Source organism: Neohortaea acidophila, assembly GCF_010093505.1.
Source record: "Neohortaea acidophila strain CBS 113389 unplaced genomic scaffold BDY17scaffold_7, whole genome shotgun sequence".
Classification (NCBI taxonomy): domain Eukaryota; kingdom Fungi; phylum Ascomycota; class Dothideomycetes; order Mycosphaerellales; family Teratosphaeriaceae; genus Neohortaea; species Neohortaea acidophila.
The window spans coordinates 447073-470776 of NW_022985516.1; the positions used below are offsets into that span (position 1 = coordinate 447073).

General features: G+C 56.8%; 11 protein-coding genes across 11 annotated transcripts; 6 read left to right on the forward strand and 5 right to left on the reverse strand.

Moving 5' to 3' along the window:
• Position 1: 1 nt before the first annotated feature.
• Positions 2-1495, reverse strand: BDY17DRAFT_339966 (luciferase-like domain-containing protein; the record flags this gene model as incomplete). Its single annotated transcript, XM_033737974.1, has 2 exons — positions 2-1352; positions 1405-1495. 2 exons carry the CDS (start codon positions 1493-1495, stop codon positions 43-45), a joined length of 1401 nt encoding a protein of 466 aa, XP_033588349.1. The 3' UTR covers positions 2-42.
• A 554-nt stretch (positions 1496-2049) lies between these two features.
• BDY17DRAFT_325294 (major facilitator superfamily domain-containing protein) lies at positions 2050-3819 on the forward strand (the record flags this gene model as incomplete). The annotated part of the gene is made up of 6 exons (XM_033737333.1): positions 2050-2229; positions 2294-2430; positions 2504-2552; positions 2614-3407; positions 3461-3557; positions 3616-3819. 6 exons carry the CDS (start codon positions 2050-2052, stop codon positions 3817-3819), a joined length of 1461 nt encoding a protein of 486 aa, XP_033588350.1.
• Positions 3820-3941: 122 nt separating this feature from the next.
• BDY17DRAFT_311431 (uncharacterized protein) lies at positions 3942-4469 on the reverse strand (the record flags this gene model as incomplete). The annotated part of the gene is made up of 1 exon (XM_033735531.1): positions 3942-4469. The coding sequence occupies one exon, from the start codon at positions 4467-4469 to the stop codon at positions 3942-3944; it is 528 nt and encodes a 175-aa protein (XP_033588351.1).
• An 819-nt stretch (positions 4470-5288) lies between these two features.
• Positions 5289-6219, forward strand: BDY17DRAFT_325296 (uncharacterized protein; the record flags this gene model as incomplete). The annotated part of the gene is made up of 2 exons (XM_033737334.1): positions 5289-5397; positions 5462-6219. The coding sequence occupies 2 exons, from the start codon at positions 5289-5291 to the stop codon at positions 6217-6219; spliced, it is 867 nt and encodes a 288-aa protein (XP_033588352.1).
• A 448-nt stretch (positions 6220-6667) lies between these two features.
• Positions 6668-8837, reverse strand: BDY17DRAFT_325297 (uncharacterized protein; the record flags this gene model as incomplete). The annotated part of the gene is made up of 2 exons (XM_033737335.1): positions 6668-7205; positions 7264-8837. The coding sequence occupies 2 exons, from the start codon at positions 8835-8837 to the stop codon at positions 6668-6670; spliced, it is 2112 nt and encodes a 703-aa protein (XP_033588353.1).
• A 696-nt stretch (positions 8838-9533) lies between these two features.
• On the reverse strand, positions 9534-11388 carry BDY17DRAFT_299657 (putative serine dehydratase domain-containing protein). Its single transcript, XM_033733942.1, has 5 exons — positions 11104-11388; positions 10905-11039; positions 10670-10843; positions 9889-10614; positions 9534-9825 (listed from the first exon to the last, which is right to left on the reverse strand). Exons 1-5 carry the CDS (start codon positions 11314-11316, stop codon positions 9700-9702), a joined length of 1374 nt encoding a protein of 457 aa, XP_033588354.1. The 5' UTR covers positions 11317-11388; the 3' UTR covers positions 9534-9699.
• On the forward strand, positions 11389-12912 carry BDY17DRAFT_171367 (uncharacterized protein). Its single transcript, XM_033729811.1, has 5 exons — positions 11389-11923; positions 11994-12214; positions 12268-12408; positions 12460-12597; positions 12657-12912. The coding sequence occupies exons 1-4, from the start codon at positions 11539-11541 to the stop codon at positions 12559-12561; spliced, it is 849 nt and encodes a 282-aa protein (XP_033588355.1). The 5' UTR covers positions 11389-11538; the 3' UTR covers positions 12562-12597; positions 12657-12912.
• An 855-nt stretch (positions 12913-13767) lies between these two features.
• BDY17DRAFT_253411 (uncharacterized protein) lies at positions 13768-14781 on the forward strand (the record flags this gene model as incomplete). Its single annotated transcript, XM_033731337.1, has 2 exons — positions 13768-14352; positions 14413-14781. The coding sequence occupies 2 exons, from the start codon at positions 13768-13770 to the stop codon at positions 14779-14781; spliced, it is 954 nt and encodes a 317-aa protein (XP_033588356.1).
• Positions 14782-15189: 408 nt separating this feature from the next.
• On the forward strand, positions 15190-17421 carry BDY17DRAFT_299665 (thioredoxin-like protein). Its single transcript, XM_033733943.1, has 5 exons — positions 15190-15410; positions 15470-15504; positions 15572-15666; positions 15726-16229; positions 16291-17421. Exons 1-5 carry the CDS (start codon positions 15325-15327, stop codon positions 17155-17157), a joined length of 1587 nt encoding a protein of 528 aa, XP_033588357.1. The 5' UTR covers positions 15190-15324; the 3' UTR covers positions 17158-17421.
• Positions 17422-18913: 1492 nt separating this feature from the next.
• Positions 18914-22317, forward strand: BDY17DRAFT_299671 (Piwi domain-containing protein). Its single transcript, XM_033733944.1, has one exon. It carries the CDS (start codon positions 19099-19101, stop codon positions 22024-22026), a length of 2928 nt encoding a protein of 975 aa, XP_033588358.1. The 5' UTR covers positions 18914-19098; the 3' UTR covers positions 22027-22317.
• A 294-nt stretch (positions 22318-22611) lies between these two features.
• Positions 22612-23547, reverse strand: BDY17DRAFT_311438 (Ca2+ regulator and membrane fusion protein Fig1-domain-containing protein; the record flags this gene model as incomplete). The annotated part of the gene is made up of 3 exons (XM_033735532.1): positions 22612-22990; positions 23047-23383; positions 23445-23547. The coding sequence occupies 3 exons, from the start codon at positions 23545-23547 to the stop codon at positions 22612-22614; spliced, it is 819 nt and encodes a 272-aa protein (XP_033588359.1).
• Positions 23548-23704: the final 157 nt, after the last annotated feature.

The following is a 23704-nucleotide window of genomic DNA, read 5'->3' on the forward strand; positions in this document are numbered from 1 at the left end:
TATTCCCTCAATCTTCTGATCCCATGCACACTGGTCGATTCCTCAATTGACGACATGCTTGAATCGATTTGCCGGATGCCCCTTCCTAACACGCGGACCTCCCCCATCCCCCAAAAAGCTCTCGCGCATAGTCTTGCCGGAATACTCGGTTTGCAACACTCCCCGTCGCCGCAGCTCGGGCCAGAGATACTTGATCATGTCCTCGAATGTGCCAGGCGTGGTGGCGTAGCTGAGGTTAAACCCATCCACTTCGGCCTCGTTGATCCAGGTCTCCAGAATATCGGCGACAGTCGTAGCACTGCCAACAGCTTTCGGATGGGCACCACATATCGATAGTTCTTGGAGGACGCGCTTTTTGGTCCATTTCGTGCCGCCCGGTGCCGTTGCTGCCCAACTGTTAATCAACCCTTGGATTGCCGGGGGACCATTGAAAGCAAAGTCTTCGTCGTCGGAGAATTTGGAGAGGTCCGTTCCTGTCCATCCGCCGAACAAGGCTGCGGTGCCTTCGAGATCGACGTATTGAAGGAGATCCTGGTATTTGGCGTGGGCTTCTTCGTCCGTCTCAGCAACGACGATGAACATGCCGGCTAGGAACTTCACGCTGGTCTCGGGCCGGCCGATGTCTTTGAGGATGCCGCGGACGGTATGGACGATCTGCTGCGTCTTCGCCGGTATCATGCCGGGCAAGAACATGGCCTCTGCGTGAGCGGCTGCAAATGCCATGCCGGATTTGGAGGCGCCGGCTTGGAAGAGGAAGGGCGTGCGCTGCGGCGTCGGGTCGACGAGGTTGGGGCCGGTGCATTTGTAGTACTTGCCCACATGGTTGATCTTGTGCACTTTGGCGGGATTCGCGTAGACGCCCGTGGCCTTGTCCGCTTCCACCGCGTCGTCTTCCCAGCTGCCTTCGAGCAGCTTGTACACCACCTCCAGGAACTCATCGGCCATTTTGTATCGTTCATCGTGCTCCACTTGCTGGTCTAGGCCGAAGGAATCGGCGGCAGACTGCAGGTATGATGTGACGATGTTCCACGCCACTCTGCCATTGGTGATTTGATCGAGGGTGGAAAATTTGCGGGCGAGGGCATAAGGGTTCTCATATGTTGTGCTTGCTGTGATGCCGAAGGAGATGTGCTTGGTTTCATATGCCAGGGCCGAGATGAGCAGACTGATGTCGAGGATGGGAATCTGGGCTGCCGAGCGCAGGGCGGGCGCGTTGTCGTTGCCATATACGTCGTATATACCCAGCACGTCGGCGAAGAAGATGCCGTGGAATTTGGCTTCTTCCAGAAGTTTTGCGATTAGCACCCAATGCTCGAGCGTTTGCTTTTCCTGCGCTGGATGGCGCCAGAGCCCTGCGAACCTGGTCAGCCGGATGCGATGTCGGATGGAAGCACGAAGCCTTGCCTGGCGCCAGATGTCCCGGAGCAGTCATGGCAAACGCGTTCATGATCCATGGCCTCCTCGCCCGCGTCCCATTGGCTTCTTCGGCCGCCATGCTGCTGTTTTGCTCGTACAATACTCGCTTTGCAATCTTCTCCCAGGCGAGATCTGCACCGAAAACGTGCAACGAGCCGTGATGCTGGGCACGTGGAGATCGACACGACTTGCAGATTGCATCATCGCATCCCTGGCATTCGAACCACGCTTGCCTGCATCATTGGCTTGGAGATGGACTGAAGCGAGGACGACGCAACGCTACACTCACCGTGCCGTCAAATGCCGTCTCATCTGGGTCTTCTCTCGCGATGTCGGTGGCGTGGTGGGCGTGGGAAGAGGAAGCGTGGTTGGTATTCGCAACACAGGCCCAGGATGGCGTGCCTGACTACACGGCACCACCTTGCCCTCTCTTAATTCTCTCTTGCTGTTGAATCGGATACATTATCCTGATTAGTTTCAATGCACGCGAAAGTCTACTTCCCTTTTTGAACGGGTGAAGGCGTGGGAGTGGGCCGCGGATCGACATATATCCTGCTCACGCTGCTCATCTCTTCGCTCTCGCTACTTCACAAACGATCATCCGTCTTCATTCCATCCTCAAGCACTTCCAGCATGTCGAAGTATGACGAGAAACAGGCCGAATTGGCCCACTCAAACAGCGACGTCGAGAGTGACAGCCCACCCACCACCGACGTTGCTCCTCCTACCCGCTATCCGGTCAAATGGTACCGTTCGACCTACTACAATGCTATTATCTTGGGTCTATGCAACTTCTGTGCTCCGGGCATCTGGGTGCGTATCCTACCTAGCTATCTACTCCGCAACGGCGAACATCCACTGAACAAGCTTTCCTTAGGGAGCAATGAATAGCCTTGGTGGCGGAGGGGAAGAATCGCCATGGCTGGTCGATGCCGCCAATGCCTTAACCTTCTGTCTGATGGTGTTGACTTGTGCTTTCTCTGGCGTTTTTGTGAAGTATCTAGGCATTCGTTGGTGAGTTCCACGACTCGCTCATCACTGCTGTGCTCGACGAGAATTGGCTGACCGACGCGTCCACTGGTCTCAGGACTTTGATCCTCGGCGCAGCTGGCTACTGTCCATTCGCCGCAGGTCTCGTTCGTACCATCACCTCCTTATCACGACTGTCGAGGCAAGATGGGGCTGACAGAGTTACAGTACTGCAACAACAGATTTGGAACGCATTGGTTTGTCCTCTTCGGAGCCGCTCTGTGCGGCCTCGGGGCTGGCATCTTCTGGATGGCCGAAGCGGCAATCGCCCTGTCATACCCCGAACCAAAGAACCAAGGGCGGTTCCTTGGACTCTGGCTCATGTTCCGTGTCGGCGGCCAGGTTCTCGGAGGGGCGGTCAATCTCGGGCTCAACGTCCGCCGCAACGAGGCTGGCAAGGTTTCATACGGCGTGTATGAAGTCTTCATCGCACTGCAAGCTGCTGCGCCGTTCATTGGCCTGCTCCTGACTGCTCCGGCGAAAGTGCAACGGACGGATGGCATCGCGGTCTCTTGTTCCATTCCGAAGGAGCAAAGCATCCTTGCTGAGTTGAAGGCTACGGGCCTCCTCTTCATCACCAAACGCTACCTTTTGATCATCCCGCTCATCGCCCAATCCGTCTTTGCAGAGGCCGTCTTCTTCACCTTCGAGGGGTTATGGTTCACTGTTCGCGCGAGGGCGCTCGCGTCCTTCATCTCCGGCATCGCCGCCATGATCGGGGGCAATGTTCTCGGCGCGTTCATCGACCGTCAAAAGTGGTCCGAAAGAGCTCGTGGGCGATGGTCTTTCCTCATCTTAGTGACACTGCAGGGCGCGTGGTGGATCTGGGGAACGATCATCGTCACTCAATTCCGCGCCACTCAGCCTCCGCCCGTTTTCGACTGGACATCACCTGGTTTCGGAAAGGGATTCGCCTGGTTCTTCTTCATGGTCATGTCCTTTCAAATGAACTACCTGTATCTGTGAGTGCGTCCTGGTTCTCGTCGAAGTTATAATCGATGCTGACCCCTAGCAGATACTTCATCATCGGACACCTGGCTAGAAATGACGCCGAGATCGTCCGTTTCGCCGGTCTCCTGCGAGGGACCGAGTCGGCGTCTCAAGCAGTATCGGTCAGTAACTCTCCACTATCGTTTCCAAATGAGCATCAGCTAATAGATTGTCTGGCAGTATGGACTCTCGTCGATCAAGATCATGGGTGAAGTCGGGGTGGTCTACCTCAACTTCGGCATGTGGGCCATCTCTCTCGTTCCCGCATGGCTTGTCGTCCGTGAAATCGGAACGAAATACAGCAAGGCCAAGCGGGAGAAGTCCAGCGCGGCGAAGATTGAAGGCGTCTCATACAATGAGAATTTGAAGGAGGACGACATTTGATTCTTCTGATCGTGTCCAATGGTACCAAAGGAGAAGAAGTATTCTGCTACATAGCTCTACATGGCGTCCACCTCGATTCAATAATGCTAGGTTCTCGATGCATTGGATACGTCTAACCCCTATCAGGTGTACTCCACCTTGACCTTGATCTTGGGACCGCCCTCGAAGTGCCCCAGCGCCCACTGGTCATGTGCCGCCCGACCCAGAAGGATAGTCGACCCTTGCGTCACGTTGCCCTTGTAGTCACCTAGACATACCAGATCGCACGTGTCATCGTCGCTAGGAGCCGGTCGAATATGACACCTCATGTTGGTCGGCGGCGATGAGGTGAGGATGACGTCGAGCACCGGGTGATCCGGGTCCGGACGAGTGTCGGCATAAAGGCCGACGCGTGCGGGCGAGCCGGCGGGCACATTGGCGAGGACGAGATGCGTCGTTCCGTTGGCGATGGCGAACTCGTACTCCGTGCTCTTGGTGGTGTTGAAGTAGGTGTAGCATCCGTCGCCCTTGCACGGGTTGGCGGGCTCGAGGTATTGCAGCCTTGAGCCTATGTGCAGCTTGAAGTTTCCATCGGTCGGGCACGGGGCTTGTGCTGTTGCCACGCCGATGCAGATGCACAGGGCGGCGAGGAGGGCGCTGGAGAGAGACATTGTGGAGAGTGATGGTTGGAGAAGAAGTTTGTGTGTGTGTGTGATGATATGATAGGAATACGGCTCACTCACGAGGCTATATGTATGTCTTTGTATCTTTTACCTTCGAGAGTCGAAAGGCTGGCGCCTTGCGCTAATCTCGCTTGCTCGTACTTCCTTTCCTGCATTGTAACGAGGGGTTTATTGAATATGCACTCTCCTACTGCTTTTACAGTGTACCGTCTTGATAGACATGCACTGCAACCAGTGATACCGCAATACTTCGAATGTAACTTGTCGATCAATCCTTTTGCTGCAAAGGCCTTCGTAACTCGCTTCGGCATAGCGACGTCACACTGCTCTAGTCTCGACCCCAAAGAAGCAATGAATACGGACTTTGACAGTTCACTTGGCCTCCTCGACAATAGCTTCGAATCACACGTCTCTACTTCTGAATCCATCACGGCTAACGCGGAAGGCGACACTGAATTCGGCGCCGAATGCAAAAGACACAAAGCACGGAAAAGGGGAGTGAGGTCGGCTCCGCAAGGCTGCCGAAGCGAGAAGGCTCTTAGGGTTTACCCCGCAGTCTTTAGGGTTGGGAAATCTAATGCAGACCTCACATGCACCATTCGAGGTACACCACGCTCCTCCCCCACCGACGATGAACCCCCCATGAACGCGCGTCACGCGCGCCTCCCGCGCAAAAATGCACGATACATCCGACCAAGCGGATCTGTCCTTCCCTCTCAACACCAACCCTCGGTGCGCAGCGAAGATGGCACACGAACGCTGCGCCAGCGACAGCATGGAAACCCAAGCCTCCCGCTTCCCCCGCTCATGGACCCCATCGTGCTGGCCGCGAGGGAGAAATACACGCAGCCGAAAGCAGTAGTGGTACAGGAGGAGCTGACTGAGTTTCAGCGGGAGTTGGCGAAGAATCCCTTCGGTGCGTGGAAACTTGAGCAAACATCATCGTGTACCGTCCAAGCTCAACAGCTAACAACCCCCAGCGCAAAGCCTCGCCTCTCCCATCCGCCAATGCTCGCTCACTCGAGTCCGGCTCCCCACACACTTCCTCCAACCCTTCAGCACCGTCGTCTCCTCCACCCGCTTCGCCCCGGAAGGCGACAAACGCCCGCATCTCCTGCCGCATCCCGCGCGCACCCGCCATGAGGCGTACGTCTCGACCGGCTCGTCGAGCTACGTTATCAATCGCCGCCACGTGCTGGACTATTTGAATCGCAAGGGTAAATGGACCGCGGCGGTGTCGTTCCGCATGCAAGAGGGGTATGCGAAGGTGGGGGTGAAGAAGAGGGCCAAGGTGGGGGATACGTGGGTTTGGGATCGGGAGATGCCGGAGCGGATATTGGGGGATTTGAGGGCGGAGGTGGTCAAGAGGCTGGAGGAGTGTTGTGGAATGACGGAGGAGGGGAAGAAGCTCGACTTGATCGTGTCACTCGACACCGTTGCAGATCGCCGCGGTATTACGCCCGCCGCGTTATTACGGGTGGAATCGACAGCAGCACCCCTGGCCCTCGCTGTCGTCAACCCCTGGCTTCCAGTCTACGACCTTCCGACGCTTCTCGGACCCGCCATCTTCTCCTCCTCCACACTATCTAAACGTCACCCCGCATCACCGACCCTCGCAATCTTCCAACACCCCAGCACCATCAGCTTGCTACTCGCTCTCGACCGACTGGCGACGTATACGCGAGCTCCCACAACCCGTGCAAACGGATTAGGGCAACCCGCAATTTTTTCGCTATGAGTTAATCGTCCAGCTACGCTGCCTCATTTGGAAGAGCAAAAGGCGATCTGCAAGCACCGCGAGACTGCGTCCTGCAGTGACCATGCCGCCATCTACTGAGTCTTGAGTCGGCCAAGCCTTGCACAATCTGCTTGGGCTTGCTGCTCATCGAGCTTCCAGAGGGTTCGAGCGTGTGGTGTCAAGGAAGGGAGAAGAAAGCCGGAGACGAATGGTGAATGAATGCAGTCCTTGATCTCATTCCAACCAGTTACAATACCGTTACATAGCCGATCCACCTCGAGCCCGTACTAAAGAATTCAAGAGGGAAAAAGATCCAGGGGTATAACCGCAACATGGCCAATATCCAACCAAAACCAACAAGAGTTCCGCAATCCAAGATATGCCAACACCAGTAATAGAAACCATCAAGCTTCATCGCACCCCAGAAAAACCCCAAGACAAGCCGGCCCTACGCAACGTCCACCCCCCTCCTCCACCGTCCCATAATCGCATTCCTCAAACTCTTCCCCCGACTCTTGCCCGAAACAGCACTCTTCATCGAAGGCGGGACAAGACTTTCCTTCCGCCCCTCGACAGCAATCGTCGGATCGGGGGGAGGCGGGAATTTGCTCACGTCCGGGGCCGTCGCGGTGGCGGCCATCTCCGCCTTCAACACGCGCGGTATAGAACTCGTTGGGTCGGAAGGCAAAGGCGCCAGGACGGGGATGGGGCGAGGCGTGATGCTGGCTAGCGGATCGGAGGTGGTGTGCGGGGCTGAAGGCGAGGCGTTGCCTGTGCCTGTGCCTCCTGGCCAGGAGCCGTACGCAGAGTCGGCGGGCGAGGGAGAGGTGGAGGGGGGTTTGCTGGGTTGGGAGGAGGGGAGGGTTGGTTTGTATGTTGGGGGGCTGCTGGTGGATGCTGCTGTGGAGGGGCGCGGGGAGGGGGAGAGAGGGGTGGGGAGGGGGAGGTGTTTGAGGCGTTTGGAGAGGCGGCGGGCGAAGCCGGTGCTGGGGGGTTGTGTTAGTGGGGGGAGATGGAAGTGGGAGTGAAGGAGGGGAAACGCACTCTTTCATTGCTGCTCTTCTTTCGACTGCGTCGTGTGGCATGGCTGGGACATGGTCGATGGTGGCTGGGAAGCTCCTTGTTGTGTCGATGCTTGGTTTCTGGACAGCTGCCTGGGGTGGAGAGTGACTGTCGGAGACTGATGGCGGACTGGGAATGGAGAGGATGCCCGAGCCTTTCGACCGGGTGATTCGCCCGTCATTGCTGAACGAAACAGTGCCCATGATCAAATTGGTTCCGTGGCTTGCTTTCCGGCCCAGGCTGGGCTGCTCAGCAGAAACCCTGGGTGGAAGGGGATCCGAGGAAATCGGTGGATTACTTCGCAAAGGATTGAAGTTGCTGGCTCCAGGATCGGCGTCTCGGAAGAATTGCAGCAGTTCGTGGGTGGTCGTCCTTGAATCTGCGGCGCGTGCTTCTCGTGCCGTCCGGGGGCGCGGTCTGGGAGCTGCAAGCATTGTTTCTGGAGAGGAGGGTTCTGGAGGAGATTGTCGGGGTCGCTCGTAACGTTCGGCGAACGGCACGTGGCGGGGCTTTGCTGCGGAATCTTGTGCCGGCGCTGAAGTCGCGAGGACGGGCGGAGGCTCGACTGGTAACGGCTTGTTGAGATTCGAAGGGCGTCTTTGTGGAAGAGCAGTGAGGTCGGAAGGAAAGTCCGATGACGAGCCCTGGGAGAATTTCGACCGTGGGCCAGCCGATGAGGAAGGAGCGGATTTTGCTTCGGCATTAATGGTGCTGCTCTGCGTTTTGTTGCGTCGGCTTGCCGCAGCGGCCATTCTTGACATTCCAGCAATCAGACGTTGCAGCTGGATCAGGATCTGGCGCAAGGTGTTGCCTTTGATTTGCAGATCTTTCAAATATCTCTTCCAGCCTTGCTCGTTCCCTTGCATGGCGGTGAAGACATCGACAATGGCACGCTGGTGCTGCGCGCCTTGCTCTTGCACATTCCTCACATATCGCCCGAGCTCTTTGTTCGCCAGCACCCCTTGCTCGACATCGGACAGCGCGGCGTTCAGCGCTCGTGTGGTGCGGTCGATGATCTTCTCAATCTTCTCGTTGCCCGCCAGGAGTTGCGTTCGGAATTTCTTATTGTCCAGCATGTTCTCAAAAACGTCCAAATGCGTCATGGGCAGCTTCAGGTAGCGGATGCGGTCCTCGACATCCTTGGTCGCGACGGCAAAGTCCTCGGCCGTGCGCTCGAGAAAGGTGTCGACTTCGTTGACGTGGGTCTGCAGAATCTTGACGACTTCCTTGTCCGACTTGGCTTGGTGTTGGTGCAGGAGGTGCATGCCGAAGATGATCTGCGCCATCAGCTTGGTGAGGGGGTGGTGCTGGGCGGCTGGGCTTTGCTTCCATCTGGTCGTCCACGACTCGTCGAACTGCTTGGACTCGAGCAGGTGGTGTCGCCTCACGGTCGCATCGGCTTCGATAGGTGAGTTTGGGACCGCCTCTTGTTCTCCGCCGGCTTCGAGGATGGACTCTTCGAAGGCGCCCTGCATTGCCGGGATCGGGTGAACGGGCGTGTCGCTCTCTTCGATGTCTGCATTGGAGGCATCGCCCGCCTCGGTGCTCTCGGCCATGGTGGTGGTGGTGCAGGAACGGTGAGGAGGAGAGGGAACAGGTGCGAATAGCCCTCTCTTCAGGTGCCGATGCGGAAAAATAAGAGGTCCAGCTTGGTTTTGGCAAATGTAGATGCCCAGGCTACAAGCCTCGCGCACGTCTCGCTGTGGCGGAAGCAATATGCAGACAAGCACGCTTCTTCATCCCAACAAGAACGGGAGAGGGGGAGAAGGCGCAGAAAGAGAGCAAGATTCGGCGCAGCAGCCAACGGCCGAGCAGTCCACGATCTCCACGCGCAGTGGCACGCGGGCCCCGACGATTTGCGGGAGATCGAAAAGCGCCGTGTGAAACAATCTAGCGGGGACTGCGGTTTCGAAACGCGATGCCGCGGGAGGCAGATGCACCAATGGCGAGGCAGGAGCACCAGGGGCTCGCGCCTTCCTAGCGCCAATCTTCTTTCTTCTCCCGCAACAGCCTGGCCCTGAAACCGCTGCCGGACGGGGGATCGACACGAGATTTGGCATCTGTGATTGACAGATCGTGACAGGGCGGAGAGCGTGCACTGTGCGATGGATATGACGTATCGCCTTCACTGCTATTTGCATTTGTCGCGGCCTGTCTGGCTCGTGGTTGTGTGTGCTGGGGCCTGGCTCCGGCAATACGCAGGCGCGCCGTTGTGTGACGGCGGAGAATTTAGATGCACTGACCGCCGGCATTGCTGGATGTGAAACCGCCCACCCATACAATTAGGTACTCTATGTGGCACGCGGCTTCCGACCCACCGAGCGAGTAATGAATTCCCTACACTCCCTCTAAGCGACGCATGCTGTACCTACCTATATCTGTAACTATCCTGCTAATGTTACACGCCGACCGCCAATCCTACCAGCCTCGCCAGCGCAACCAGACATCCTGGATCATCTCGGGGTCCGCCTCATCCGAATCCACTACCAAGTACCACCCGAAATTCACGCCGGCAATGCATGCGTGATTGGGCCAGAGAAGAACCTGGCAGAAGAGGGTCAGCAAGTTGCACGAGTCCCACGGACGAGAGTCAATATCGCCACCTACCTTCTCTCCAACCTCGAGCGGCTGCATCTGCTCCGCCCTGCCTTCCCATGTGAGTATGCCATGTTCTTGGCTAATGCGTCCCACGATCCACCCTGGCGAAGAGCCGCCGGGCCTGAAGTACGAGGTCGTCTTGTCCGGCCAGGGTGCAACAACCGCCCATCCTGGATACGATTTGCATGGCTCTCGGCCGAGGACAATCGAGCCCGCTGCAACCAGAATTTCAGGAGTGTCTGCTCGATCCGCATACACGCTTGCTACCTCTGCCAGAATGCGGAAGCCGATATCATCGTAGGTGCGATCGTGTGTTGCGTGAGCTGCTAATTGCTGCAAATCGTTGACACAGTACACTCCGGCGTGGAATTCTAGTTCGAAGTTCTGCTTCACCTCGTCGATTAGACTGCGGTATTCGTGGACTGCCGACACGCCGCCAAAGAGGTTCTGCGTGGCTGTTGCAGTTGGCGAGGCCCCGAGTGAGAGTGTAATCTTGCCGTTACCGGTAAGTGAGTTGTTGCCTGCGCGGAGAAATGCTTCGGCGCCTGCTTTGAGTCCTCTCAACTCCTCCGCCATGTACTTAAGCGCATCTTCTGCACTGGCCGAGCCATATGAGCTGCCTAGATGGCTGTAGAGGCCAGCAAGCTTCACTCGTTTCGTCGTCTCGAGAACTCGCGCAATCTCCGCTAGTTGTGATGAGTTTGCTGTGACACCTTCGCGATGATATCCAACGTCCTACATCCAAGTTCATTAGCGAGCCAAGCCAATTACTTCTGGAGAGTGAGCTTACAATAGCGACCCAGATTGGAATATGGCCTGGCCACACATCACCCTTGACATTCTCCAACGCCTTGATCTGAGCCGTGTGATCAACAAAAACGCCTAATGTACCTTCGCCCAAAGCCGATGCCACCTTCCCGAGTCGAGCAACCTGAGAGGGCGCAACAGGAAGGCCGTAGAGAACCTGTCCAAGTCGTCAGATTGAGCAATGCCAAACAACTCGAATCCCGAAGCGCGTGCCATACGTCCACGTCTTTGCCTTGGGCTTTGCACTCCACCAACCAGGGCAGCAGATGCTCAATCTCCGACACCGTAGAACAAACCAGCTTGATCGTCTTCGCATCTGAGTCGCCGACTTGTAGCTTCGTCATCTCCAACGTCTGTAACACGCTCTTCGTCAGTACAAGTAATCGTTCGTTGCAAGATACAGGGCCGATGCAGCACCTTGTGGGTTTTGACATGAGCGCGAAAGCCAACGCCCAGTCGATTGATGGCATTGCTGAGAGCGTTACAGTTTCTGCGGACAACCGCCGCATCAATGATAGCAGCTGGCGCTTGAACGTCTTTGATCCGCTTGCCGACAAAGTGAGATGCGAGAGTGGCTTGCGATGGGGCGGGATAGAGGTGTGGTGCTGAAGGAAGAGTGAGTTCGGCCATGATTGATGCAATAATCAATGCACTCCGTCTTGCGATTTCAAAGTATTCTTGCAGAATGGGAAGAGGCAGGGTGAATACAGGTAGAGTCGTGGTAATGTGCCCAGTCCTCATATATCTGCTGAGTCACGGCAAGAAAGCCGTATCCACGCACGGCCCCACTATCGCTCACTCCATTTTCAGATCCGCGCAGCACCTCGACATCTTCAACTCCAACCCATCAGAATGGCCGATCTCAAAAGAAAAGCCGGCGAGGATGCCGCGCAATCCACATCCAAGCGCAAGAAGCAATGGCGCGTGCCTCGCAAGGACGACGCCGGGTCGTACTCCAAAGCCATCCAGCCTGGCGACAGCGGAATCTGGGCGACGTGTGACAAGGGCAGGGAGGGCAAGTGCATTGGCGAGCTGCGCGATTTGTTCGCCGAGTACGCAGAGAACATGTCGTCTGAAGCGGCGTCGAATGGTGGTGATGGCGAGGCACAGGCTGAGGCGGGGGCGGAGACGGAGTCGGGGGGTGGGATTGAAAGTGAGATTCAGGCCGAGATTGACGACATGCATGAGGCGAAGAAGACTCAGCTGTTCACGCCTTTGCGGGTGGACGTCCAGTGCGGTATGTTGGAACAAGATCTGACATTGTACTCGTGAGAAGGGCTAGGAACATGGCTAACGAAGGTCCGAAGTGGTCTTCATGAAAACCGCACCTCCCATCAACCCAGTCACTCTTGTCAAGCAGATCTGTCAAGACGCCATGGACGACTCGGCAAAGGGGAAACGCACACGGTTCGTGAAGCGCTTGTCGCCCATGACGGAGATTGGGCGAGCTTCGACGGAAGGGTTGGAGAAGGTTGCAACGTCGGTGCTGGCTCCGCATTTCCATCTGCAGCCTGCTGTGCCGCGCAAGGTAGGACTGCATCTTTAAGGCTTCAGCGCGCGCCCGGCTGACGCAGCTAGCAGTTTGCCATTCGACCTACGCTTCGCAATCATAACATACTCACGCGGGATAGCGTGATTCAGCAGATTGCGAAGATCGTCGGCCCGGGACATACGGTCGATCTGAAGAATTACGATTTGCTGATTGTGGTGGAGGTGTATCAGGTGAGAATGGGCCATTCCTGACGCTGCACCCTCACTAAACCGTCTGGACAGAACATCTGTGGAGTCAGTGTTCTCGACAACAGTTTTGAACGGTTGAAGAGATACAACCTGGCGGAGATCTACTCTCCGACTCCGGTAGCCCCGAAAGAATGAGCGGGCCACGGGTCCGAGGTGGCGTCCATTGATACAGTAACCACACCCCTCCGGAGCTCCTCGGAGACCATGCAGGTGATTTGAGATTCTTCCAGACGCATGCAGTGTCTCCCGTGCTGCTGCAGTTTCGGGCAAGTGCGTGCAGTAAGCCCGCATCCACGCCTGATCGATCTCAGATAGGCGAAACTCTACGAGCTTAAAGTTGGTGGTGAGATGGGCCGATCGATCTCGAACCCCGGTCAATCCCATCGAGCCGATCGTGGAGGGCCACCCCCTCCAACTTATTATCATTCTCAGTCGCGTGTGCAACCCACTTCCCGGAATCTTTCATCCCGGCTTCTGGGGAGGGGCCTGTTAGCCGGTCCTGTGCTGACGCGTGTTGCTGCGCGCCCAGGCTTCCATTATTACCACCACAGTGCTGCCAGTATGATTACCGGCCGTGGATCAGCGTGGTCTCGATCTGGGAACACCAGCACCGCCTCTTTCCCGGCAATCTTCTATTACGCACGACAATCTTGTCTCACCAGAAATCTGCCCATGTGCAGATTCGAGCCCGCCGTAGTGTGAAAGGCATGCAACTACCGTACCAAGAAAAGTGGGATGCTCGATGATGCGTGGTCAGATCTGGCAGATCTGGCCCGGGGAAGTGAATCGTGGTTAGCGACGCTAATGTACGCTATCGCTTGTGCGTCTCCAACTACCGGCCTCCGCAGCCTCTCATTCCTCCCCTCGACTCGTCAAGCTCGCGAGTGGCGCCGCCTTCCCTGTCAGTTGCGTGCATTGCTCATGATGATTTGAGATAACGCGAGCCGCGAAAACAAGGAAGGATGGCCCCAAGGCTCATCCCGTCCGCATCTTTCAGGGTGCCGCACACTCTCGCTGCGCCCCACCCCCACCGTCCCGCGCCTTGCATCCTGCGCGGGCCATGCTTTCGTGTGTCGCGAGTATACGCAGGCACCAACCTACTACAAACCGTGGTCCCGATCTGCCCGTCTCGCGTGAGAAGCTGTCAACCCCGTCTCGGCTCCCCCAATCTGCAGTCGGCGTTTCCTCCGTGACTATTATAGCGAGTCGTGGGAAGCATGGCTTGGTAATAAGAAGGGACCACGGACGGTCCGCCTTACATATTATTAGCTACTGCTCCTCTCCGTCGCCTCATCCTTGATTCCTTTGCTCCCTTCGCCGGTGCTGGCATACATCATGAGCATGTCACCTGATCCGCCAGGCTCGCCAGATCGCTCCGTCATCCAACGAATCGCTTGCACCACTCTTCAAAGCAGATCGGTCGTGGTGGACTCGCTCAACGGGTACTTGTTTCGAACCTACAGCTTGCGAACAGCGAAAGGCTTCTTCTACCTCCTACGGTTAAAACCGCCATCAACGGTCCATCTACTGCGGCACGAATACGGCTGGCTGGAAGCAGAGGCCGGGGCCCTGCAAGCCTTGTCTGGCAAGACGGAAGTCCATCTCCCTCGATTGATCCATTACCAACACGCCGACTCGCATCTGGGACAAGCGTACCTCATCAGCGGCCCGTTTAGCGGATCTTTCCTCTCCGCCGTCGAGCCGTCGTTATCTTCCAAGGCCCTTGCGAGCATCGACCGCAGCTTAGGACAGTACGTGCGCTGGCTTTCGTCTGTGACCGGCACTTTCTTCGGCTCCGTGTCGGGTGGCGCAGACATTCCGAGAAGTGGTTCTTGGGCGCATACGTTTGCGTGCTTGCTGGAGTCCGTGATGCGCGATGGCGAGGATGCGATGATCAGTTTACCGTACGATGTGATTCGGGGATTGGTGAGTACCATGAATCAATGCGTATGAGACGAAATAAAAAGACTAACGCCGATCACGCAGGTCCACAAACACCACGCGGCACTGAATCAAATCACGACACCCCGTCTCCTGCTTCTGGAACTCGCATCGGACAACAACGTCGTGGTAGACACCTCCTCCAACCGCGTTACCGGCCTCTTCGACTTCTCCACTTGCCTCTGGGGCGATCCGTACATGTCGGATTGCTTCTGCAAACCCACGGCCAGCTTCGTCGAGGGCTTCGGGCGGCTCCCCAACAAAACGGCCGACGAGCGTGTGCGGCAGTATCTCTACATTTTGTATCATGCGGTCTTGTCGATTGTGCGGAAATGGTATCGGCCGCGGGACGAGGGAGACGAGATGGATGCGCGGCGGACCTTGACGGTGGCGATTCGGCAGCTGAGTTCTTGAGTTGACTGGCATGATGCATTAACGACCGAGATGATTTAATGGAGCATGGGTTGGCGCTGGAAATGCTAATGAAAGACGCGACGATTCAGATCTGCGGTGAGACCGAGTGGCAAGCGAATCGCCACGGGAAGCGAGGCGTTGTTCACTCATCCGCACGGCGGCACTGGATATATTGAGCGATTAGTGATTCACGAGGCTTTTGCAATCGACAACAGTCCGATTAGACAGCAAACAAACTTGAGAGCTGAGGAATCACCTCCACACTGCACTGATAGTAGTAGTATTGCGTGGGTGCCTGAGGCAAACCACCGCACGTGAGAAGCCAGCTGTCCCCATCCTTGCCCCCTCCCGAATTGGTAATCCGTTGGACCCTGACCGCGCGCGCCAGAAGCTCCCCTGATATTTGTTCGACACTGAGTCGGGGAACGTTTCCATTTCATCAACTCCATCCACTCCTTCTCCTCGCAACTTCTTTTCCTCACCAAATCGGGACCATCTGATCCTAACGCTTCATCCCCGCTTCACGCAACCTTTTCGCCCGCAATGAGGCACTCTTTCGCCCTCCTGGGCCTCGCGGCGCTCGCGGTGGCCAGCGATGTCCACGATCTCACCAAGGACACCTTCGATCCGTGAGTGTGCCCTAGTGCAGCTGTACTTCGGCTTTGACACTGACTGTGGGGCTGTATAGTTTCTTGAAAGACCATCCCCTGGTCCTCGCAGAGTGTACGTCTCCCCCGATCCACTGGACCCATGAACCAATGAAGGGGAACATGTCTGATAATGTGCGCAGTCTTTGCCCCATGGTGTGGACATTGCAAGGCCCTCGCGCCTGAGTACGAAGAGGCGGCGACGACTTTGAAGGAGAAGGCAATTCCGTTGGCCAAGGTAATCAGCAGTCTACCAAGAACCCTCCGCCCCCCTGCTAATCCTCGCCACAATTTCAGATCGACTGCACAGAGCAACAGGACCTTTGCCAACAACAGGGCATCGATGGCTACCCGACCCTGAGGGTCTTCCGTGGCGCCGAGAACAGCGCCCCTTACTCCGGCGCCCGGAAAGCACCCGCCATCATCTCCTATATGACCAAGCAGGCCCTCCCCGCCGTCTCCCTGCTCGAATCCGCCACGGCTCTCGACGAGTTCAAGACTGCGGATAATGTGGTGCTCGTGGGCTTCTTTGGCGCCGATGACAAGTCGAGCAATGCCACCTACCTCGAAGTCGCCGAGAGCCTGAGGGACGACTACCTTTTCGCGGCCACATCCGACGCCGCTCTGGCTAAGGCGGAGGGCGTGACGCCGCCTGCCGTCGTCCTGTACAAGAGCTTTGATGAGGGGAAGGCTACTTTCGAAGAGAAGTTCGACACGGATGCTCTCGCACACTTCGCGCGAACTGGGGCTACGCCGTTGATCGGTGAAGTTGGCCCCGAGACTTATGCTGGCTACATGGCTGTAAGAGGAGCCCCACCGTTCCCACTTGCCTAGGTATAATTGCTGACTCCATCCCTTCTAGTCCGGCATTCCTCTCGCATACATCTTCTCCGAGTCCGCAGAGGAGCGCAAGTCTCTCGCCGATCTCCTCCGACCCGTCGCCAAGCTCCACAAGGGCGTGGTCAACTTCGCCACCATCGATGCCCAGGCTTTCGGCCAACACGCTGGCAACCTGAACCTCGAAATCGGCAAGTGGCCCGCTTTCGCCATCCAGGACACCACCAAGAACCTTAAATTCCCCTTCGCCCAAGCGGGTGATGTCAAGGCACTCACGGAGAAGACCATCGGCGCTTTCCTCACCGACTACGTCGCCGGCAAGGTCGAGCCCAGCATCAAGAGCGAGCCCATCCCCGAGAAGCAAGAAGGCCCCGTGACGGTGGTGGTGGCGAAGAACTACGACGAACTCGTCATCAACAACGACAAGGACGTGCTGCTCGAATTTTACGCCCCGTGGTGCGGACACTGCAAAGCGCTCGCGCCCAAGTACGAAGAGCTCGCGGCGCTGTACAAGAACCACGCGGACAAGGTTATTGTCGCCAAAGTCGACGCCACGCTGAATGACGTGCCCGATGAAATCGCCGGCTTCCCCACCATCAAGCTCTTCCGCGCCAAGAACAAGAGCGAGCCCCTCGAGTACAGCGGCGGGCGCACCGTCGAGGACCTGGCCAACTTCATCAAGGAGAACGGCAGCCATGGTGTTGCGGCGCAGGTGCACGATGACTCGGCGGAGGACTTGGATACCGATGCGATGCCCAACCAGGCTCCTGCTGCCACCGAGACGGCGGAGACTGTGGGCGAGAAGATTAAGGAGAAGGTTGTCGAGGCGGCGGAGGCTGCTAAGGATGCCATTGTCGATTCTGAGGGCATGGATGACCATGATGAGCTTTAGATGTTGAGCTCGTTGTGTGTTGGAGGTGGGAGGATGTATGGTATTATTTTCTTTCTTCTTTGCCTTTCCTTTCTCGTTTAGATGCGTGGTTGGGTCGACCTGTTATTTGGTCGACTACCTAACTGCCGAGAAAATAGGGAGTTTGAGGCGTGTTTCCACCGTATCTTACCTATCCAAATCGTTGTGTAGTTGTTCCGAGCACGTGACTGCCGACTTCCCGCTTTGGCGTGTCCTCAAACCTCATCTGATTGCCACGCTTGAGACAAAGCCGTTGTCCATCTTCCGGCATCCGTCCGCACAACATCCAACATCTTTTCGTAAACTGGCTCGATTTCCTCTGCCACCACGCTTGTGCCTCCTTCCTGCAGCGTCTCTAGGATCGTCCGGCCCGCGAATCTTACAGGAGATCGAGCCGCGCCCCTGCACACATGACTAGACAACCATTCGTCCTGCTCTCTACCCTCGTGTCACTAGGCTACACCTGCGGCCTTTGAGATGTGTCTCGCGCCTTCGTATGCCAACGAGGCCCCATCTGGATTTAGCAAACATCAGGAACTCCCCTCATTGGGCATAATGCGGATGCCCGACGGATGGGTGCATTGAGCGTGCGCCGTGCTTTCTTCGAGACATGAAGGGCTGAGCGGACTCTGTCTGGCAGTTTCTGGCGCCGATATCCTTCCTGCGGTCGATACTATTCTGCGTGCATCAAGAGGTAGGCCGGGCTTGTTCGATGTCAGAGCGTCGGGATACCTTGCGGGCGATGCGCCGCCCGCGCGAGTACTCCAGTCTTGAGGCTTCTCCTGCGGGTATCCGGGACTCGATGCTGGAGAGGACTGCATTTCTTACAAGTAGCAAACAGCCATTGACGGGCCCTGAGGCTGATTTGCATCTCGTTCTGAAGAGACTGGCATGACGTACGCGTAGCACACACACGTTGTATCCTGGATGGGGAAGCAGGGATTGCTGACTCCTTCAGGCTCTTGGTACAATGGGTTGTGCACTCCCTCTCCCGATGTATCGTGGCGCGCCGTCGAATGTGTGGTGGGGGATGGGCATCAAGTAGGTAGGTGGTGCATAGGCGCAAAGACTACCGCGGAAGAACACCTCCTCGAGCATCCTCTCATTCGTCAATACTTCATACCTCGATTGTTACGCGTTGTTTGCAGCCACGTGCCGCACGTGAGATACGCCAAGTTTCACAGCCTGGTCCGCTCTTTCCTTGTTTGCTTCAGGCTCCTTCGTCACTGCCTACGCAAATCACAAAGCTTTTCTCAACCAGATCATCCCTCTTTCACACGCACACACTCTCTCTCAAATCAACCACCCCCATTCTTTCGACAAGCCACTTCGACGACCTATCCATACGAACAATCTGCTGCAACACACCGAGTGAAGCATTGAACAAGGCCAAGGTACGTTCAAAACCTCACTGCAGCCAGTCCACATGCATCGGTGAACGCACACGCTGTGGCCCGTGATCTGCTGTTTGCTTCTCCCAACGTTCCACCAGTCGAGAACACACTCCAAGACAACAGCAAACTCCTCCGCATCAGTATACAAAACTGATCATTCTCTGCAGACTCGATACCCCACCCCACCAAACAAGTGAGTGTCCTCGTCCTCCTCCCCAGTGGCACCGCGGTGTCGTTCACTCACTCCCGTTTCACTGCCCCTCACTCAGTCTCGATTCACTTGTGCCCATTCTCACCGTGCCTCCATTCACGTGCGCCTCAACGGTCTCGTGCGTGCCTTGGCACGGAGCACTTATACCTTTCTGTCTGCTTCTTCTCCTTCTTCTCCTTCTCTCTTCTTCTCTCCACCAACCACTTCTACCAAACAACCTTCTTTGACCAAGCACACCAGCTAACCTCCTTGGCCATCAGCTCTACTACTCCACCACTCTCTCCCTTCACCACCACTGCTCCCTCACAAGTCGAAACCATGGCAGGCGCTTCGAAGGGCCGCAACCGTAACGACAAGTACAAGCCCTCCGCGTCTCCTCAGCGCTCGGTCCCGGGCTCTTCCTCTGGAGACACTTCAACCTCTGGGAAAGTCACACAGTCCGCCAAATCTCACTCACCGTCGCGTTCTCAGCGCTCCAGCGGCTCCCGTCGCGATGCTGCTGGGTATGATGGCAATCGCGATCCCAACGAGGAACGTGACCCCACAAAGTCCAAAGTCCTGATCGACATCCCCAAGAACCTCGACTTGGGCGCTGCCGCCTGGAGCTCTGTCCGTGACCTTCAGGTTTCCGGTTTGCCTCCGCGCCCTGCCCTCTCCAAAATGGGCCAGCCCTGCAAAATCGCCCTCAACACCTTTGAGGTTTTGTCACTTCCGACCATGCCTGTGTTCCAATTCGACGTGCACTTCGGCTCTGGTAACGAGAAGCGCGGTCTGATCAGAAAGCTATGGGAGTCAAAGGCAGTGAAGGCTGCACTCGGACCTGGCTTCATCTTCGACGGGAACAAGCTTGCCTGGTCCATGAAGACGCTTACCCGGGACATCAACATCACCGTCGACCTTGACGCTGAAGAAGGCCGTGAGGTCAAGGCTGGGGGGAAGGAGAATAGGCACAGATTCGTGATTCGCCAAACCAACTCCGTCAAATTCAACGCGCTCCTCGGGTACCTGGAGGGCAAGTGCGGCTTCGACAACTCCGTGCTGGAGTCAATCAATTTTCTGGACCACGTCTTGCGAGAGCATCCCACCTCGCAGTTCACAGCAATCAGGCGCTCCTTCTTCCGCCGCGGTGATCAGCGCTTCCTCCTGGGCAACGCAGTGGAAGCATTCAAGGGCGTATATCAATCTATGCGCATCGTCCACAACATGGCCAGAAAGGCATGCCTTTCAATCAACGTGGATGTGGCCAACGGTACCTTCTGGACGGAGAACCTCATGCACATCTCCGCCCTTCAGCTGTGTAACAGCAAGGATGTGCATGACCTCATCGCTGGCCTTCGCACCGGTGGCGAGAATGGCAGACAGGGCAAGGCGATGAAGAAGTTCCGTAAGCTGCACGTTACGGCTAAGCACCGCGGTGGCAAAGAGGATGACTATGTGATTGAGCGGGTGGTCTTCAAGAACGCTCGGGAGCACAAGTTCGAGAAGGATGGCAGAATGGTGTCCCTGTACGACTACTTCGCTCTGACCTACAACGTCCGGCTCATGCACCCGGAGCTCCCACTGGTTAAGATGACTCGAGGCCAGAACACGTTGGTGCCAATGGAGCTCCTCAAAATCAAACAAAATCAGCGGTACCAATTCAAGCTGGATGAGCGCCAGACATCCCAGATGATCAAATTCGCGGCCACGCCGCCTCCCGAGCGATGGTCATCGATCGAGCACGGCCTACGGATACTGAACTGGACTGCTGACCCTGTTCTGGATGCCTTCAAGGTGAAAATCAGTCAGAACCGCACCAACGTCGAAGCGCGCCTACTGCCGGCTCCGAAGGTGCAGTTTGGTGCGGGTGAAGCAAGGCCTGGCACCTCTGGCCGCTGGGATCTGAAGGGAAAGAAGTTTTTGTTGACTCCCGGCGCCCCCTTGACGTCGTGGGGTGTGTGCGTGATTCCTGGCAAGTATGGCCCCAAGCCTGACAAGACCGTGGTGGAGAACTTCATCCGGGAATTCATCAAAATCTACCAAAGCCATGGTGGGAAGATTGAGAATCGACAACCGTCGATGACGCTCGCGCACGGCACCGACGTGGGACAGTGGGTCACCACTACCTGGAATGCTACCGGCAACCAGAGCGGGAAGCGTCCTGATATACTGGTTTTCATCCTTCCGGACAAGGACTCCGTGGCATACGGCCGCATCAAACGCTCGGCTGAGTGCCGGTACGGTGTGGTGTCGCAGTGCATGCAGTACCAGCATGTTCAAAAATGCCAGCCGCAGTACATCTCCAACGTCTGCATGAAGTTCAATGCCAAACTCGGAGGCGCCACCTGCCGTGCCATCGGCACAAAGAGTGCTGGCGAATGGGGCCACTTCACCGTGCCTACTGCTGTCATCGGCGCCGACGTGTCTCATGCTGCTCCTGGATCGCAGGCAGCATCGATGGCTGCGATCACCATGTCCATGGATAAACTGGGCATGAGATACGCGGCTGCATGCGAGACGAACGGCTTTCGGGTAGAGATGATTTCCACTGACAGCATCAACTCCATCGTCACCCCCCTCATGGACCACTGGTCCAAACAAGTCGGCAGCGGGAGGTTCCCGCAGCGCATCATCTACATGCGAGATGGCGTCTCAGAGGGGCAGTACGCGCAAGTGCTGAACGACGAGGTGAAGGATATGAAGCGGTTGATGAAGAAGTTCGATCCCAAGCTGGAGGTTCAGTTTGTGGTGCTTGTTAGCGGCAAGCGTCACCACATTCGATTCTTTCCAGAGCGCGGCGATCGCAACGGAAATCCCTTCCCCGGCACCCTCGTGGAGACGGGCGTGACTCACCCGTACGAGAACGACTTCTACCTGTGCGCTCATGCTGCCATTAAAGGCACAGCTCGGCCCATGCATTACCATGTGCTGCTCAACGAGGCGAAGATGTCGAACGATGAACTCCAGACCTTGCTGTACGAGCAATCGTATCAGTACATCCGTGCGACAACTCCGGTATCCCAGCATCCGGCCATTTACTACGCCCACATCGCATCGAATCGCGCCATCCCTCACGATGAGGCTTGGGGCACTGGAGGGCCGACCACCTCTACGCCCCCGAGCGCACCGCCGCGTGAGCGTTCGGGATCTCAAGGCGGCTCAGGGCCGCGACCGGGATCGTCTGGCACGGGAGAACCAGGCGAGTACAAGGCGTTGATGCCCATGCCCAACCAGGGCAACATTCGGACGAGCATGTGGTTCATCTGAGCTGCTCGGCATATGGCTTTGGCGGATGGACACAACGGCTGGAGGCGGGATCAATGGTGTGATGCGAGATGAGGGGTCTGTCGGGGGGGATATCACGGTGGAGTTGGGGAATGTTTTGAGGAGATGGGCTGGCTGAGAGTGTTTGTTTCTTGCGATGGCTTCGACATCTACTTCACCCTGTGGAGGAGGATGCGGTCTTGGTGCTTTTGATTTCCCTGGTGTTACATTATGCGGTTGTATGGGGGAGTTTGCTGTTTACCATAGACGAAAATGAACTCCGTGCCTTCGGGCCACCAAAACTTCGCTTCCTCTCGCATCGATCGGCCTTGATGAGACTGGCATGGCATCTTGAAGTTCACATTCTGATCTATTCGGCCTCGCCAGTACGAACGGAGGGTATCTACCTTGTCCTCTTTCTGTTCTTCCACATGATACAAGTACGTACATCCCATCATCCGCCTGGCGTCCGCTCAATCGGCGGGCTCGCAAACTCCAGTTCATTCCCGCAATGCCGCTGAAGTCCAAAAAAGGCACCCAGGTATGCACACCCAATGCCGTCCTTCCTCCCCTTCCTAGCCTCCCCTCTCAATCATCCGTCAACCGATCGAGCAAATGAATACTCAGAATCATGACCAACAGCCCAATGGTGACGATAATCAGCAAACTAAACCCAAACCACCCCAGCACCATCGCCGCCGTCCCGACACCGCTCTTCACGCTCCCATTCCCGAAGTCCTGCGCCACTTGTGCTGCGGCGACGGAGCTCGTGTGCTGCCATAGCACGCTGACGAGCACGAAGATGGAGGCGACGAAGATGAGGGCGAGCGCGACTTGGGAGACGGGGCGTGAGGGGAAGGGCTTGATGTCGACGTCGCTGCCGGTGCGGGCGTCGTGCTCTTCGTGCCAGCCGGGGAAGGTGGCGAGGAGGAGGATGACGATGAAGGCGAGGACGATGCCGACGATGCTGCGAGGAGGAGTCAGTATGGTGAGTTATACGTTGGGGGAGAATGGAGCACTCACAGCAAATAAGGAAACACCACCAGATTCTTGTACGTGCTCGCGACCCAGATTAGATTCAGCGGGTCCTGCTGTACTTCGGCGATTTGCTGGGCGAGCAGCGTCGCGTTGTTGCTGCACAGGAAGCCGTCGTCGCTGTACGTGATGCAGATGCCGAAATACCCGACGCGCACCTCGAGGCATGTCGAGCCCACGAGCTCGGCGATGGATTTTGTGATGCCCGGATTGACTTGGGCGGGGCTGAAGGCGGGCGTGTAGCCGCCTTGGACGTAGAAGAAGGAGACGAGGAAGATGCCTGGGATCAAGGGGGAGGAGGAAGAGCAGCCTGCTAGGAGGAGGGCTGTGGGGGGGTGTGTTAGTTTGAATCGTGGTGTGTGATACGGAGAGGGGGGCATACGTACATAGCAGTATTATTGCCAGAGCAATCATAATCATGAGAATGTGGTGGTAGCCGAGGAAGGGGATGAGCCGCTGGATGCCCACGGCGAAGCGTATGTTGGCCATGCTGGCGGAGGCGGTAGAGATGGTCTACCGGCTGTCTGGGCGTCGGGGCCGAGGAATGTGTCTCGTCCGTCCGTCTGTCTCTTGTTCTTCTTCTTCTTCTCCCGCTGGCCAAACGGCCGGGAGCTCGTTGGGGTTGCGATCAGGAATGCGGGGATGG